The sequence below is a fragment of the Felis catus genome, chromosome D1 (assembly GCF_018350175.1).
Source record: "Felis catus isolate Fca126 chromosome D1, F.catus_Fca126_mat1.0, whole genome shotgun sequence".
In the NCBI taxonomy this organism is placed as follows: domain Eukaryota; kingdom Metazoa; phylum Chordata; class Mammalia; order Carnivora; family Felidae; genus Felis; species Felis catus.
Window position 1 is genome coordinate 16143668 of NC_058377.1, and position 15628 is coordinate 16159295.

General features: G+C 53.3%; 3 protein-coding genes across 9 annotated transcripts in view; all 3 read left to right on the forward strand.

Moving 5' to 3' along the window:
- The window catches only part of KMT2A (lysine methyltransferase 2A), an 84392-nt gene extending 79095 nt beyond the window's left edge, over window positions 1-5297 (forward strand). Inside the window, 1 exon segment of the mRNA XM_011286446.4 lies at window positions 175-5297. Within this exon segment, the coding sequence (XP_011284748.3) occupies window positions 175-450 (276 nt within the window). The 3' untranslated portion in view covers window positions 451-5297.
- Window positions 5298-5885: 588 nt separating this feature from the next.
- TTC36 (tetratricopeptide repeat domain 36) lies at window positions 5886-9873 on the forward strand. The gene is made up of 3 exons (XM_023239160.2): window positions 5886-6107; window positions 6649-6837; window positions 9579-9873. Exons 1-3 carry the CDS (start codon window positions 5990-5992, stop codon window positions 9839-9841), a joined length of 570 nt encoding a protein of 189 aa, XP_023094928.1. The 5' UTR covers window positions 5886-5989; the 3' UTR covers window positions 9842-9873.
- A 108-nt stretch (window positions 9874-9981) lies between these two features.
- Window positions 9982-14685, forward strand: TMEM25 (transmembrane protein 25). 7 transcript variants are annotated; one of them, XM_006936682.4, is made up of 8 exons: window positions 9982-10096; window positions 10614-10707; window positions 10997-11308; window positions 11740-12030; window positions 12235-12366; window positions 12695-12725; window positions 12881-12981; window positions 13116-14685. In XM_006936682.4, exons 2-8 carry the CDS (start codon window positions 10638-10640, stop codon window positions 13304-13306), a joined length of 1128 nt encoding a protein of 375 aa, XP_006936744.2. In that variant the 5' UTR covers window positions 9982-10096; window positions 10614-10637; the 3' UTR covers window positions 13307-14685. The 7 variants fall into 7 exon arrangements, with proteins under 7 accessions (XP_006936744.2, XP_006936743.2, XP_006936742.2 ...); XM_006936681.4 differs by having other exon boundaries at window positions 10012-10096; window positions 10536-10707; XM_006936680.4 differs by having other exon boundaries at window positions 10057-10193; window positions 10536-10707.
- Window positions 14686-15628: the final 943 nt, after the last annotated feature.

The window sequence follows — 15628 nt, forward strand, 5'->3', positions numbered from 1 at the left end:
CGGCGGCTGGAGTATCGGAGGGTGTTACGGAAGGATCTTGAGAGACGGGAGGCACTTTCCTAGAAGGAACTTTTCTCGGCAGCGGCTGTCGGCCACAGCAGAAGAAGGTTGGGAGGTGGTCCCCGGCCCGAGCTGTGCTAAGTTAACAAGGTCTCCTTTCTCCTTCACGCGTAGGGCATCGGTTGCTACATGTTCCGAATTGATGACTCCGAGGTGGTGGACGCCACCATGCATGGAAACGCTGCACGCTTCATCAACCACTCCTGTGAGCCCAACTGCTACTCTCGGGTCATCAACATCGATGGGCAGAAGCACATTGTCATCTTTGCCATGCGCAAGATCTACCGCGGGGAGGAACTCACTTACGACTATAAGTTCCCCATCGAGGATGCCAGCAACAAGCTACCCTGTAACTGTGGTGCCAAGAAATGCCGGAAGTTCCTAAACTAAGGCTGCTCCTCTCCCCCGGTGGTGGAGTACGAGGACCCGGGGCCATCCAAAGCGATGCTGAAGGCCTTTGCCAGCAGCTAGGAGTTCCAGGATTGAGTGGGCACGGTTTGAGGGGCCTCCGTGATGGCCGGGCCCCCTTACGTACGTCCCACGTTCACATTATACATGTGATCGCGGTCCTGGAGAGAGAGATGAGGTCTCAAAGAAAAGCTCCGTGACCGGCTTTCTTCTGGGGCCCCTTCTGATTGTATGCCGTTAAAGAGTGGAAGTGGGGTCGCGAGCAGACTTGCCTGGAAGGAGCCTGTAGAGGGTTAGTTACGTTGGGAGATTGGGCCCGAGTGTCTCCTCAGAGAGAAGTTGCCATCCCCGCCTTGGCCCTTTCCCAAGCACTATACGCGAGGGGTCGGGCAGGGCCCCAAATAATAGAGTCGGTCGGATGCCTGATAGTGTGCCAGCCGGGCCCAGCCTGTAGCCATCTGTTGAACAAACAGAGAAGGTCTGGTGGTTTTCCCTCCTACCCTCCCGCTTGAGAGTTCACTTCTGGTTGGGAGACAGGATTCTTAGCACCTTTGGTGTCAAAAGGCTGTCTTGGGGTTGTGCCAATTAATCACCAAACATTGAGCCTGTGGGCTTTAAGTGGGAGCGTTCCCCCCATGAGCCTTATCTCAGCCAATGACCTTTCTTGACGATGGGAGTGGCTTCCCTCTCATTCCTTCTCCTCACTCCACTTTCTTCGTTTCCCCTGTCTCATCCCACCGCTTTCCCGATCTTTCTGGGTGGTAGAGAGGAGTGACTCCCTGCTCAAGGACACCCCCTGTTGGGCATAGTACGTGCCTACGAACCGATCCCTGAGCCTGTAAGCACTCCCAGTGGGGAAGTGGACAGGAGCCATTGGCCGTAACCAGACGGAATTCGGAGTTTTCATAAGGCTCCGCTGAGAGTTTTAAAGAAATATATGTAGCATGATTTTTTAGAAGAGGAAAAAGATAATTTACATAGGATCTGAATCATGCAACAACCAGAGTATCACAACCAGGACAAACCCCTGGGCCCCCTTCCTAGGACATGGTGACTTTATTTTCCCCTTGTTGAGACATAGGAAGACTTCATTTTTAAACGGTCGGTGTCCAGTTGAAGGCAGAACACTAATCAGATTTCAAGGCCCAAAACTTGGGGACTAGACCACCTTGTATCGAGGGACCTCTGCCACCTGCGCAAAATCCACAGATTAAGTAAATTAAATGACACTACTGCCCTGATTACTCCTTAGGATGTGGTCAAAACAGCATCAAATGTTTCTTCTCTTCCTTTCCCCAAGACAGTGTCCTGAACCTGTTAAATTAAGTCATTGGATTTTACTCTGTTCTGTTTACAGTTTACTATTTAAGGTTTTATAAATGTAAATATATTTTGTATATTTTTCTATGAGAAGCACTTCATAGGGAGAAGCACTTACGACAAGGCTATTTTTTAAACCGCGGTATTATCCTAATTTAAAAGAAGATCGGTTTTTAATAATTTTTTATTTTCATAGGATGAAGTTAGAGAAAATATTCAGCTGTACACACAAAGTCTGGTTTTTCCTGCCCAACTTCCCCCTGGAAGGTGTACTTTTGTTGTTTAATGTGTAGCTTGTTTGTGCCCTGTTGACATAAACGTGCCCTGGGTTTGCTCTTTGACAATAAATGGAAAAGGAAGGTCACCCAACTCCATTGGGCCACTCCCCTCCTTCCCGTGTTGAAGCTCCTCAAAAGGCTGTGGGAGTTTCCTGACACAGCAGTGCCCCCCCCTTCTTTCCTGCGCTCGCTCTCTCCTTTCTGGGACCAGCTCAGAGCGGCGAGAGGCGTGATCTACATTTCCCTCATCTTTCCCTACTTCCGAGATAGCAACCAAGTTGAATGGCAACCTGACATTTTCCATCACCATCTGCCTCATCGGTCACCTCGTTCCCTTTCCGTCTGCCCGCCAGGTCCTCATACCTGCAAAGAACCCACGGATCCCCCTGTGCCCTCTTTCGGGGCAGCCCGTTGAAACTGAAGCACAGTCTGACCACTCACGATAAAGCAGATTTTTCTCTGCCTCTGTCGGCCACTGGGTTTCAGAGCAGTGCGGTCCAGTAGAGGGCAGGGCGCCCTTTTCTCCCACGAGAAGCCCATTCCTATGGAAGTCTAGCAAAGCAATACGACCCAGCCCTGCGCTCTCTGCCCCAGGACTCATGGCTCTGCTGTGCCTTCCACCCTGGGCTTCCTGTTCTTCCGTGACCTTAAGAACTGTGTCTGGTGGCTTTGCTGGAACATTGTCACTGTGTTCGCTGTCATGCAGGGAGCCCAGCACTGTGGCCAGGATGGCAGAGACTTCCTTGTCATCATGGAGAAGTGCCAGCAGGGGACTGGGGAAAAACACTCTACCCAGACCTCGCCTCCCTTCCTCCTTTGCCCGTGAACAAGATACGGTGGCCCTAGGGGTCCCACTAGTGTCTGGTTTCCTTTATTATTGCACTGTGTGAGGTTTTTTTGTAAATCCTTTTACTCCTTTTTTTTCTTTTTTCTTTTTTTTTTTTTTAAGAAAAAAAAAAAAAAAAACCTTAAGCTGCATTTGTTACTGAAACGATTAATGCACTGATGGGTCGTGAATTCACCTTGAGAAAGACCCAAAGGCCAGTCAGGGGTTGGGGGAGACTCAGCTAAATAGACCTAGTCACTGCCCTGCTAGGCCATGCTGTACTGTGAGCCCCCTCCTCGTTCTCTTTCTACCAATCCCAAACCCTGAGGCCAGAGGAGGGACCACATCTTTCCTTCTCTTGCCAGCTGCAGATGGTTTGCCTTGCCTTTTCACTCCCCGTCAACCATAGAAACGAGTAATTCCTCTTCTAGCTCAGCCTCGAGTCCATTGCCAAAATTCAGCATACCTGCCAGCAACTTGGGGAATAAGCTAAGGTTTCCCTACAAGAGGGAAAGAAGGCAAAAAACAAAAACAAAAACAAAAACAAAACACGGCCTATCTGTCTCCAAAAACACCCGAGTTTGTTTTGAAAGTGACCAAGGGAATCTCCGCACAAAAGTGCAGACCGAGGAACTGTGGTGAGTCATTCCCAGGAACCCCCCAAGGGGCATCCCGAATCCCTAAGGAGTAACACAGCTGCAAGCCTGGTCAGTTCTCAGTGAGAGAGCCAGCTCCCTTACAGCTTTGCTGCTAGAACCTGTTGTGGCTGCATTTCCTGGTGGCCAGTGACAACTGTGTGACCAGAACAGCTGCATGGCGCTGACCCTATGGCCGGAACTTGGTCCCCTGGCTCCCTCTGTTACCGTCCACCACCTCCAGCACAGCCCTCCTGGTTTTAGACCAATCACCAGAATTCAGGGGGAAGCCCTGGCAGCTAGATGTAAGATTTCAACCAGACTCCTTTGCCGGGATACGGTCCGCCACCCCGCTTGCCTCTGTCAACCCCCTCCCGGCCCCCCACCCCACCCCACCCCACCCCACCCCTCCCCTCCCCTCCCCGGCCAACGCAGTGAGCACCATGCAGCTCCCTTGATTTAAAAAATACAACAACAACAACATAAAAACAAAATAAAAAACACAAAAAAAAAAACACAAAAAAACAAAAAACAAAAAAAATCTTTTAATGAATGTATCTTTCTAAAGGACTGACGTTCAATCAAATATCTGAAAATACTAAAGGTCAAAACCTTGTCAGATGTTAACTTTTAAGTTTGATTTGGGATTTTTTTTTTTTTTTTTAACTAGAAATCGAGTTTGGGTTTTTCTTGGTTTTGGTTTTTTTTTTTTTTTTTTTTCTTTTTAAAGGAAAAGCGGGTCATTGCAAAGGGCTGGGTGTAATTTTATGTTGCATTTCCTTCATTTTAAAGCAATACAAGGTTATCGAGCAGATGGTTTTGTGCCGAATCATGAATACCAGTCAAGTCTCACACTCTGAAAACTTGCAACTTTTTTTGTTTTGGTTTTCAAATAAATATAAATATGATATATATAGGAACTAATATAGTATTGCACCATGTAACAAAGCCTAGTTCAGTCCATGGCTTTTAATTCTCTTAACACTATAGATAAGGATTGTGTTACAGTTGCTATAGTAGTGGCAGGAAAGTGTCAGTCTGGCACTCCTCTGATCCTCCGAAACCGGGGGGAGACCCAAACCATAAAGGGACCGGGGAACGACCCATTCCTAGGATCAGAGAGAAATGCAGAAATGGTGTCACCTGGATTTTTTCTGCCCATGAATGTTGCCAGTCAGTACCTGTACTCCTCGTTTCTCTATTTTTGGTTATGAATGTTGGGGTTACCACCTGCATTTAGGGGAAAATTGTGTTCTGTGCTTTCCTGGTATCTTGTTCCGAGGTACTCTAGTTCTGTCTTTCAACCAAGAAAATAGACTTGTGGTGTTTCTTTTATTGAACTTTTAACAGTCTCTTTAGTAAATACAGGTAGTTGAATAATTGTTTCAAAAGCTCAACAGATGACAAGCTTCTTTTCTAGAAATAAGACATTTCTTGACAACTTTATCATGTATAACAGATCTTTTGGTTTTTTTCCTTGTGTTCTTCCAAGCTTCTGGTTAGAGAAAAAGAGAAAAAAAAAAAAAAAGGAAAAAAATGTGTCTAAAGTCCATCAGTGTTAACTCCCTGTGACAGGGATGAAGGAAAATACTTTAATAGTTCAAAAAATAATAATGCTGAAAGCTCTCTACGAAAGACTGAATGTAAAAGTAAAAAGTGTACATAGTTGTAAAAAAAAAAAAAGGAGTTTTTAAACATGTTTATTTTCTATGCACTTTTTTTTATTTAAGTGATAGTTTAATTAATAAACATGTCAAGTTTATTGCTGCACACGATCAAACTTTCTTTTGGCTTTGGGTGGGGTGGAGGAACCGGAGCAGCTAGTGGCCTGTGACCTGACTGCAAAGCACCTTCCACAGTCCTTTCTTTTAAGGTGGAATCCTTGAATCTCTCTGCCTCGCCTTCCTCCGGGCACCAGGCCCCACTCCACACTCCACACTGACCCTGAACGGTGTTTTCTTCCCTCCCTCATCAATGGTGTGTGTTCGGGACCTAATTAATCCTGGGTATGACGAGGGCATAAAGAGGACAACGGAAGAGCTTTATCTCCTGCCTAGCCCCTCTTTTTTTTTTTTTTTTTTTTAAGCCACAAGGCGATCAAGAGGGCTTCTAATGACTTCCTCCCAATCTATGAATGTAATAAAATGAAGGCATTTCAGGAAGCACCCCCTCTCGCTCCACCTTAAGGCAGAAATTGGATTTATTTACTCTGTTGGTTCCCCCTAGGACTGGGGTAGGGAGTTAAGAAACATTTTTAAATATTTTGCCAAGCCAGAGTTGCTAACCCCAGGCCAAATGAGGTTGGGTTTACCTTACAGCCAAGCATTGCAAGACACTCCTCATGGGGGATGGACCTCAAACAGAACCTCTGCCCTCCAGATAGGCTGGCTGTGAGGCTCAGCCCCCTTCCCCTCCCCCTGTACCCTGAGTCACCTCGGAGTTGGGAGTGGGGCACCAGCACCATGGGGACTCCCAATGATCAGGCAGTGCTGCAGGCCATCTTCAACCCTGACACCCCATTCGGAGACCTTGTTGGGTTGGACGTGGGAGAGGAAGTGGAGAAGGAAGAAGTAGACGAAGGTGAGTTCCACTTTGGACGGCAGTGTTCCTCTGGTGGCAGAGGATGGTAGTCTCACAAGGCCCCTTGTTCCGTGACCCTTGAATGACGGTCGAGGTTGGGATCAGAGGTCTACCGATCGTTGGTGCACAGGTTGGGGGCTCGGCAAGAGTTTCTCCGCCAAAAGGAGAAAGCCAGGCTTTGTCCTTCAGCCCTCACACCTCTGACCTTCCCTCACCACTTAGTTCACCCCATAATCCAAGCTCAACTGTACTGGGGCCGCGGGGAGGTGCTAAACTTTCACATCTTTGTCATAACAGGGGCACTTCGCTCCCCACAGGATGGAAGGGGTGGGGAGGGGCTCTGCTCAACGTTTCTGACCTCCACATGCACAGCCTCAGCAGGCATTCAGGGTTCCACACCGTTCCCAGCCGAGCCCTGAGCCAATCCTACGTCCCAGCCGACCCCTCCGGCTCAGGTCCCGGCTTTCCAAAGCTCGAGCTGGCTTTTGCTTCTTGCTCCCAGCTGCACACCTGTCCCTTCCCTGTTCCCTTCCTGACACAGATGGAGTTTTCCCTCGAGCACAGTTGGAGCAATCCAAGGCCCTGGAGCTGCAAGGGGTGATGGCAGCGGAGGCTGGCGACCTCGGCACGGCCCTGGAGAGGTTTGGCCAAGCCATCAGCCTGCTGCCTGAGCGGGCCTCCGCCTACAACAACCGAGCCCAGGCCCGCCGACTCCAAGGAGATGTGGCAGGTGAGGGGAGATGCCCTGGAACTTCCACAGAAGGGACCCTGGGGTCCACAGACCAGAGATGGAGTGGTTGTGGGACTGGGGCCTGGAGGCTGGGACTGTTCTGGAACCTATGTTCTTACCTATAAGAGCTATCCCATGGGCCCTGCTAGTCTCTGGGGGCTATTGGGAAGGTCAAAGAGATCACATTCCTTTTGTTTATGTAACAAACATTTAATGAGAGTCTACTGTTGTAGTGGTGGGCTAGGACAAAGAGGAGAGATAGACCACCCACAGGAACTACTCCTACTCCGTGCCGGGTGTCTGGCACTTTCCATGTAACTTCACAACAACCCCCAAAGGTGTGCGCTATTGGTACCTCCCTTTTATAGAAGAAGAAGACTGTAGCAGAATTGGGGTTTGAAGCAGGTGGTGGGGCTCCAAGGTCTGTGCTCTTAATGCCCCTGTGCTACTGCTTCTCAAGAAGCTCACGGTCGGAGGGGTGGGACAGACCCACAACCATGAGACAAGCTGAGAAGGTTCAGAAGAGTGTCTGCCCCCCACCCCTCACCCCCCACCCCCCGCCACCAAGGGTGAGTTTGAAAGGATGAATAGGCTGCAGCTGGATGGAGGAGAGGAAGTGGGAGAAGGTACAGGCAGGTAGAGACCCAGAAGGCATGGAAAAGTACAGAGAACTTCAGAACTCCAGGCTGGCTGGAATGGGGAGTGGTGGGAGGGTGGAGTAGAGCCTGGAGAAGTAAACAGGGGCCTGATGGCCCCTAACTGGCAACGTTAGGCAGGTTGGACTGTGTCTTGAACACATGGGGAATCATTAAAAGGATTTTAACTGGGGAGTGACCGGATTGAACCTGCTGCCCTTGGGCAACTCTGAGTGGAAGGGGGACAATGGGACAGAGAAGGCCATGCTGGAGACCAGAGGGCAGACTGAAGGTGTAAACCACAGAAAACTGTCACGGTGGTTGAGGTGCTCCTGCAGCCAGGAACGCCAGCCTGAAGGGTTTTGAACATTCTGGGAACAGTGGGGGGAACCAAGGGCCCCTTCTCCAGGCTTGGTTGCCTGGCTTTGGCAGGAGGGGGCTGAGTGGGGCTGTAAAAGCAGCTGAGGACAGTCTGTAGATAAAAAGCCCAGAGAGGAACAGAGGTGATGCTGCCTGGAAAAGGCTTTCCATTCCTCCAGACCGGCTCCTCCAAGGGAAACCCAGAAGCACTGTGATCAGAGAGCTTCTGTGATCAGAGAGCTTTTTTTAAAAAAATTTTTTTAATGTTTTATTTATTCTTGAGGGAGAGAGAGACAGAGCATGAGCGGGCACGGGGCACAGAGAGAGGGAGACACAGAATCTGAAGCAGGCTCCAGGCCCCGAGCTGTCAGCACAGAGCCAGACGCGGGGCTCGAACCCACGAACCGTGAGATCATGACCTGAGCCGAAGTCGGATGCTCAACTGACTGAGCCACCCAGGGGCCCTGATCAGAGAGCTTCTTAACCATCTGGGTGGCCTGGGCAGCCTAGCCCTCGCTGGGTTCTGGGATCAAAACACACAGAGACTGGACAGAAATCAGCCTCTCTGTAGGGTGATGCTGGAGCTTCTCACGCACCCTGACAGCTCTTTAGACTAGAGAGCATGAGTGACCCGGGCAGAGCCCAGAAAAACTGTAGCTGGGCCCTAAAATACCAACAGCTGCCTGAGTTTGAATTCAGAGTTTAATGCCCAATCCGAGTATTTCATGAGAAGGATAGACATGACAATGTGCGGGGCCAGCCCTGACTCCAAGACCTCCTTTAATGAAAATAGATAGAAAATAAGGAAGATCATGGAGACAAAGAATGAGGAAAGGCAGTCAGCAGGGAGAACAGGTGAGGGAGAAGCCGTTTTAAACATACGTTTTTTAATGTGTATTTACTTTAAAAAAATTTTTTTAACATTTATTTATTTTTGAGAGAGAGAGAGAGACAGAGCATGAACGGGGAGGGTCAGAGAGAGGGAGACACAGAATCTGAAACAGGCTCCAGGCTCTGAGCTGTCAGCACAGAGCCCGACGCGGGGCTCGAACTCACGGACCGCGAGATCATGACCTGAGCCGAAGTCGGCCTGCTTAACCGACTGAGCCACCCAGGCGCCCCTGTGTATTTACTTTTGAGAGACAGAGCGCGAGAGGGGCAGAGAGAGAGTTGGACCTCAAGCATTCGGGGCCGACAGCACAGAGCCCACTTGGGCTCGAACTCATGAACCATGAGATCATGACCTGAGCCCAAACCGGCTGCTTAACCTGCTGAAGCACCCAAGTGCGCCAGGGAAAAGTTGTTTTAAAGCATACACTGAATAAGGGGAGAGGAATGCCTTCAAAAGGAAAAGAAAGAGAAATGGATTTTATTATACTTGTAAGAAATGGCTGTCAGTACATGATAAATTTTTTGGACTTTGAGATCCAGAGTCAGCCACCTGGCACGTGGTAGATACTCAATAGCCTATGACTGGAAAAAACGGCCTGCTTCTGCTGGACAACGGGCCAGATTCATGACCACAGTGACCATTCAAAATCGTCCCAGCACCCTTCACGTTTTGGTGTATTCGATGATGAAAGGTGATAGGGACCACAGTCTCAGCTCTGTCACTAAACTGGCTGTGCGGCCCGGGGCAAGTGTGGCCAACTCCTCCAGTGTGCACGTGTGACGAGGAGCAAGGACAGGCGGGTGTTGGCTGGCCCTGCCCCGGGGCCTCGGTTCTGACCGCCTTCCGTCCCGCAGGCGCCCTGGAGGACCTGGAACGCGCTGTGGCGCTGAGCGGCGGCCGGGGTCGCGCCGCCCGCCAGGGCTTCGTGCAGCGCGGGCTCCTGGCGCGGCTGCAGGGCCGGGACGACGACGCCCGCAGGGACTTCGAGCGGGCGGCGCGGCTGGGCAGCCCGTTCGCGCGGCGCCAGCTGGTGCTGCTCAACCCCTACGCCGCGCTGTGCAACCGCATGCTGGCCGACATGATGCGGCAGCTGCGCGCGCCCCGCAACGGCCGCTGAGACGATCCAATAAAGCTGCCGGCTCTCTCCCACTCGCGTCCGTGTCTGCGTCCAGCCGCCGGCCCCGCAGCGGCAGGGCACTTCGTGGTCGGCCGGGGTCCGGGGAGCTGGGCGGGGCGGGGCGGGAAGGGGAGGGGGCGGGTGGGCGTGCTCGGGCGTTGATTGGCCCCGCCTGGCCCCGCCCGGCCCCGCCGCGGACTGCAGCGCCCCGCAGGCAGGAGCAGTCGCTCGGCAGGAGCGTGGGGAGGGCGCCAGGTGAGCCGCCTGGGGCGGCGGGGCGGAGCTGTCGTGCGACCCCCGCCGCCCGGACCTCCGCCGTGCCGGCCCACTTCCGCCTGGTCCCCGGAGGGTGGTAAAGGGGGCGTGGGGCCACGGAAGGGAGGGTAAAGGGGAGTGGGGGAGAGGGGTCCGGAGGACGGTCCCCTTGGGGGAGGGGCACTGCGCCGCGTGTCCGCCTGTGCGCGTGCGCGCGAGCCGCCCAGTGCGGGCTGCGCGGTTGCGCGCGGTTTCTGCGTCCGCGAGCCGGCGTTTGATTGTGCCTTGGGGGCGGCGCCGGGTTCTGAGCCCGCAAGGTGGGTTGGTAGCCACTGGGTCGGCTCCGGCCTTGGCGCTGGGCTGTTGTCGTCCTCGTCTTCGCCGCTGCGGGTCAGGCTCTATTTGTGTGTTGGTGCACGGTTTATTTTTGTTTCTGGAGAGGAAATTCCCGGAGGAATTACCGAGCCTGCGTGCGGTCACCTGGCTAACCTCGAGGCCCGCCCCCTTCTCTCGGCAGCCTGGGGCCCAGGCCTGAGCCACCATGGCGCTGCCCCCAGGCCCAGCTGCCCTCCCGCATACACTGCTGCTCCTGCCAGCCCTTCTGAGTTCAGGTACACCCCCGTTTACCCCTTGGCCGAGCACTTCTGGGGGCAACCCCCCTCTTTCCCCTCTTTGTTTGCACCTTGGGTTTGGGAACCCACTTCAGGCCACAGGGACCAGAGCTGGCTTCCCCTCACCCACCTACCCAGGGTCCAGCCAATTCCTGGTGAGCGAACCTAACCAAGTGCACTGGTCCCTGGTCCTCTGCCCCTCTGTAAGCGGATGTCGTGCTGGTCACAGGCCAGTACCCCAGTACCGACCTTCTCCCAGCTCTCCCCACAACTCCCTGCTGTGTTCCAGGTTGGGGGGAATTGGCACCACAAATTGATGGTCAGACCTGGGCCGAGCGGGCACTTCGAGAAAACGAACGCCACGCCTTCACCTGCCGGGTGGCAGGGGGGCCTGGGACTCCCCGACTGGCCTGGTACCTGGATGGACAACTGCAGGAGGCCAGCACCTCAAGACTGCTGAGTGTGGGCGGCGAGGCCTTCTCTGGAGGCACCAGCACCTTCACTGTTACTGCCCAGAGGGCCCAGCATGAGCTCAATTGCTCCTTGCAGGACCCGGGCAGTGGCCGGTCAGCCAATGCCTCGGTCATCCTCAATGTGCAATGTGAGTGCCTCTGAGATGGGCAAGGAGAGAGGTTCTCTGCCCTGGGACCCCCAGCAGCCACCAGGCAGGTGGTCTGATAGAGCATTTAACACACACGTACTTTGCAGATTTGAACTCACATCATCCTCGGGATAATCCTATGAGGTGATTGTTACTGTTATCCCCGTTTCACAAGTGAGAAAACTGAGCCACAGACTGTTAAGTCCTACGGCTCATAAGCAGAGCCAGGATTCGAATGCAGGCAGCTTGGTTCTTGTGTTTCTACTGCTGGTCACTATGACGTGCTGCCTCTCAGGGAGACCCAACCATCCTGTTTCCCAGAGCCTTTTAAAGGGGAGGTCGAGGCCCCCGGCTCGCTCCTGGGTTTGGGAAGAGTGGGCAAGGAGTACGAGAGGTATGGTGAGAATATGTTGGTTTCTGCTTTGTACCAGTTAAACCAGAGATTGCCCAGGTTGGGGCCAAGTACCAGGAAGCTCAGGGCCCAGGCCTCCTGGTTGTCCTTTTTGCCCTGGTGCGTGCCAACCCACCTGCCAACGTGACCTGGATCGACCAGGATGGGCCGGTGACTGTCAACACCTCCGACTTCCTGGTGCTGGATGCCCAGAGCTACCCCTGGCTCACTAACCACACAGTGCAGCTGCAGCTCCGCAGCCTGGCGCACAACCTGTCTGTGGTGGCCGCCAACGACGTGGGTGTCACCAGCGCCTCGCTTCCGGCCCCAGGTGAGCACTGCCAGCGACTGGCCCGGCAAAGCCTCAGGTGGGTGCAGGATCACGGTACATAAATGGGACGACTAGTTGCCCTTTGGGTGAGTCTCGTGACAAGCTGTGCCGCCCACCTTGGGCAAGGAGCACCGAGTGGCACCTGTAGTGTCTCAGAGTTGGGGACCCCGCCCACTTAGAACCTAACCAGAGAACAACTTGCAGGGCTCCTGGCCACCCGAGTGGAAGTGCCGCTGCTGGGCATCGTTGTGGCGGGAGGGCTTGCCCTGGGCACACTGGTGGGGTTCAGCACCTTGGTGGCCTGCCTGGTCTGCAGGAAAGAGAAGAAGACCAAAGGTAGGTCCGGAGCCAGGAGGGGGAGGGGGCTGGGCAGAGAGAGGGTGGCTGAGGGGCAGGGAGAAGGAGGAGCAGCGAGGGCAGCATGTGGGGCTAGGCAGAGCAAGTCCTCTCTGACGAGTGGCAGAAAGGGTCTCCGTGAGCATGGCCGTGGGTGAAACCAGATGCAACTCAGGGCTGAGCACTGGGAACCCAGTCTGTCCCAGAGGCTGCGCATTGGAGAGATCCTTGCCTGGGGGTCCTGGGGGTCCTGAGTCTGAAAGGGCATCGGGGCAGAGCCCAGAGTGAGTAGGCACCCTGAGAAAGTGTGTGGTTTCTTTCTCCCCAGGCCCCTCCCGGCGCCCATCTCTGATCTCTAGGTAACTCTTCCTGGGGCTGGCTGGCTGAGCTGAACTGAGATGCGGCACGGGGACGGTTGGAAACCCGGGGTCTCTCTAGTTCTGGAATGGGCCCCCAAGCAGGAATCTGTGCCTGCTGGAGCTAGGGCATATCCCGGGCTCTGTCCACCCTGTAGTGACTCCAACAACTTAAAACTCAACAACGTGCGCCTGCCACGGGAGAACATGTCCCTCCCGTCCAACCTTCAGCTCAACGACCTCACTCCGGATTCCAGAGGTACACCCTTTGTTTGTCCCCGCTTTATCTTCAGAGGTGCTTCTGAGGAAAAGAGAGACCCTGGTACTAGGAGGGGCTAGGCCTTGTCAGGCACACTCCTCATCGTGGGCACCACCCCGTTTGTCACCCAACAGAGAAACCAGCAGACCGGCAGATGGCTCAGAACAGCAGCCGGCCAGAGCTGCTGGACCCGGAGCCTGGTGGCCTCCTTACCAGCCGAGGTACAGGGGCATGGGCCCACGGCGCCCCTCCTCTCCTCCCCAGCCCTTGTGCTTATGCCAGAGGCCTCTGGGTCTCCAAGCTTCCAGGCAGTGAGGCTTACTGAGACTCACGGCATCTTTGACCTTGCAGGTTTCATCCGGCTCCCAATGCTGGGCTATATCTATCGAGTGTCCAGTGTGAGCAGTGATGAGATCTGGCTCTGAGCCGGGCGAAATTGGGGGCAGGGGGTGCCCTCTTGGCTCCTGGGCCCCCTCCTCCTCCTCCAAGGCAGCCTCTGCCTGGGTCTGTGGCCAGGTCGTGCCACTACTACTTTTGCTCGCCCATCTGGCTGGGGTGCCCTCTGTCATCCACGTGACACCTTTCACTGGGATCTGGCCCTCAGGGGCACAGATCTCCTTGGCAGAGCCACCAGCTGGACCTTAGCCCCTTGTTCTAACTCAGGTTGGGGGCTTTCACCGATGCTTGTGCGCAGGCGGGTGGAGCTCTTATCCAGGTGTGTTTGCAGGTCATCCAGCATCTGACTGTGGCATGGGCCTGCCGAGTGTGGTCTGGGCCTGTCCCGTGTCACACGCCAGTACCCTTAGCACTTTGTACAGCAGGCATGGGGGCATGCCCGGGTGGGGGAGAGGGAGGGCCCAGCATGTCTTCAGTTTCCTTCCCATGCTATGCAGCTTTGTTCCCTCAGGGAAAATTTAGGACCCGGAGAGCTATCTGGAACCAAACTGCCCTTTGCACAGGAACCAACCCCTGGCCCAAGGGGAAGGGCCAAGCACAAACCAGTCCCTTTTGTCGCATACCTCTCTGCCCTTCTCTGTCTGTGCCTCCTCTTGGGCATCATAGGTTATACGTTGGACTTCTCCCATTTCTTCACTGGGCACTAAACTTCCCCCTTGACCTGGCCCCCGGTGGTGCCAGTGCCTGGTATTAGCACAAGTCAGGAGGAGAAGAGGGAGATGGGAAGTCTAGGGGCACCCAAGACCGCATGTAGCTATGCATCATTTTCTTACTATGTTAGCACTTTAAGCACATCCCCTTGGGAGGCGGTAAGTGAGGGCCTCCGGGCCCTCTCCGTGGCTTCCCCAAGTCTGGCCTTCGTGTGAATCACTGTGAGCGCCCTGAGCCCTCGGGGTTGACAGTTTCCCTCTTGGCATGTCTCCCCACCATGGGACCCCATGACCATTCCCTAACTGCCTCATCAGCAGGAAGCCGCTCTTCCTGTCCATCCTCTTCTTCGGGGGATGGTCATAGTGGCACATTGTTTGACAGAGCTAGAAGCTTTAGGGGAACATGGAGAAAGAGGGGACGATACACCACAAAAAACAGTGTAAGAACTCTTTGGAAAGCAACATGGAAGTGATTGCAAATTAATACAGTGCAGAGTATATTTTTCCCTTCTTGAAACCTTGTTTTGTAATTTTTCTCATGTTCCTGCCTAGGACAGTGCTGAGCACATGGTAAATTTAATAAACTTGACTCAACGAATGTGACATGTCTGTTCATTTCTTCGTAGATGGTGTTAAAACAAAATCTTTAAATCACACATTAAGTAGGGGAAACACCTGTGTATCCACTATTCAACTCTGTTAAATTTTATCACTCTACGTTGTTTGCTTCAGATCTTTTATTTTTAAAAATAACGTTACTTCTTTAATTACACTGTTCTCAGCAGCAAGGCTCGTGTTTCTATTTTGGGAGTCCTGGCGCAGGGACCCCGCTCTCCAGCCACTGAGTCTCGCTTGCCAGACTCTCCATCTCTCAGGAGTGTGGCTAAGCCATGCTAGCCCTTTTGTCCTGACTAGAGGTACGGAAGGCTCAGACTAGGCTTTGATTTCCTGAATTTGTTTCTGGAGGATCATAAGGGAGAAAAAAAGACTAGAAATGGGATGAAGGTTTTGAGGGCAGATTTATATCCTATTTTCTTGAACAAAGATGGGCTTGGCTTGCATAGCTCTGAATTTTCCGGCTACCTCCCTCCCTTCTCTTGTTCTGTAGGGTATTTTCCTTCATGGGAGGGACTAAGGCTACCCTAGCCTCTCCAGGGGAATTTTTGAGAGAGAGAGAGAGAGAGAGAGAGAGAGAGAGAGAATCCCAAGCAGGCCTGATGCAGGACTCAAACTCATGAACAGTGAGATCACGACCTGAGCCGAAATCAAGAGTCAGATGCTTAACCAACTGAGCCACCCAGGTGTCCCCAGCCTCTGCTGGTTTTGTTTGCAAGCTGCTTGGGCCTAGAACTTCTAAAGGCCAGGGTGCCTTGCTGTCAGTTCTGTTGACTGTCCTCTGCCGTTTCCTTTGGGAGGTCCCGGAGCCCTTTCCTTGGTGGTTCTTTGGCAAGGCTACAAGCCCTGTGCATCCCCTCGGTTGCCCTCATGGTCTTACCTCGTCACAAAAGTGGGTTCTTCCTGGCAAATCCATCCTTGCAAGT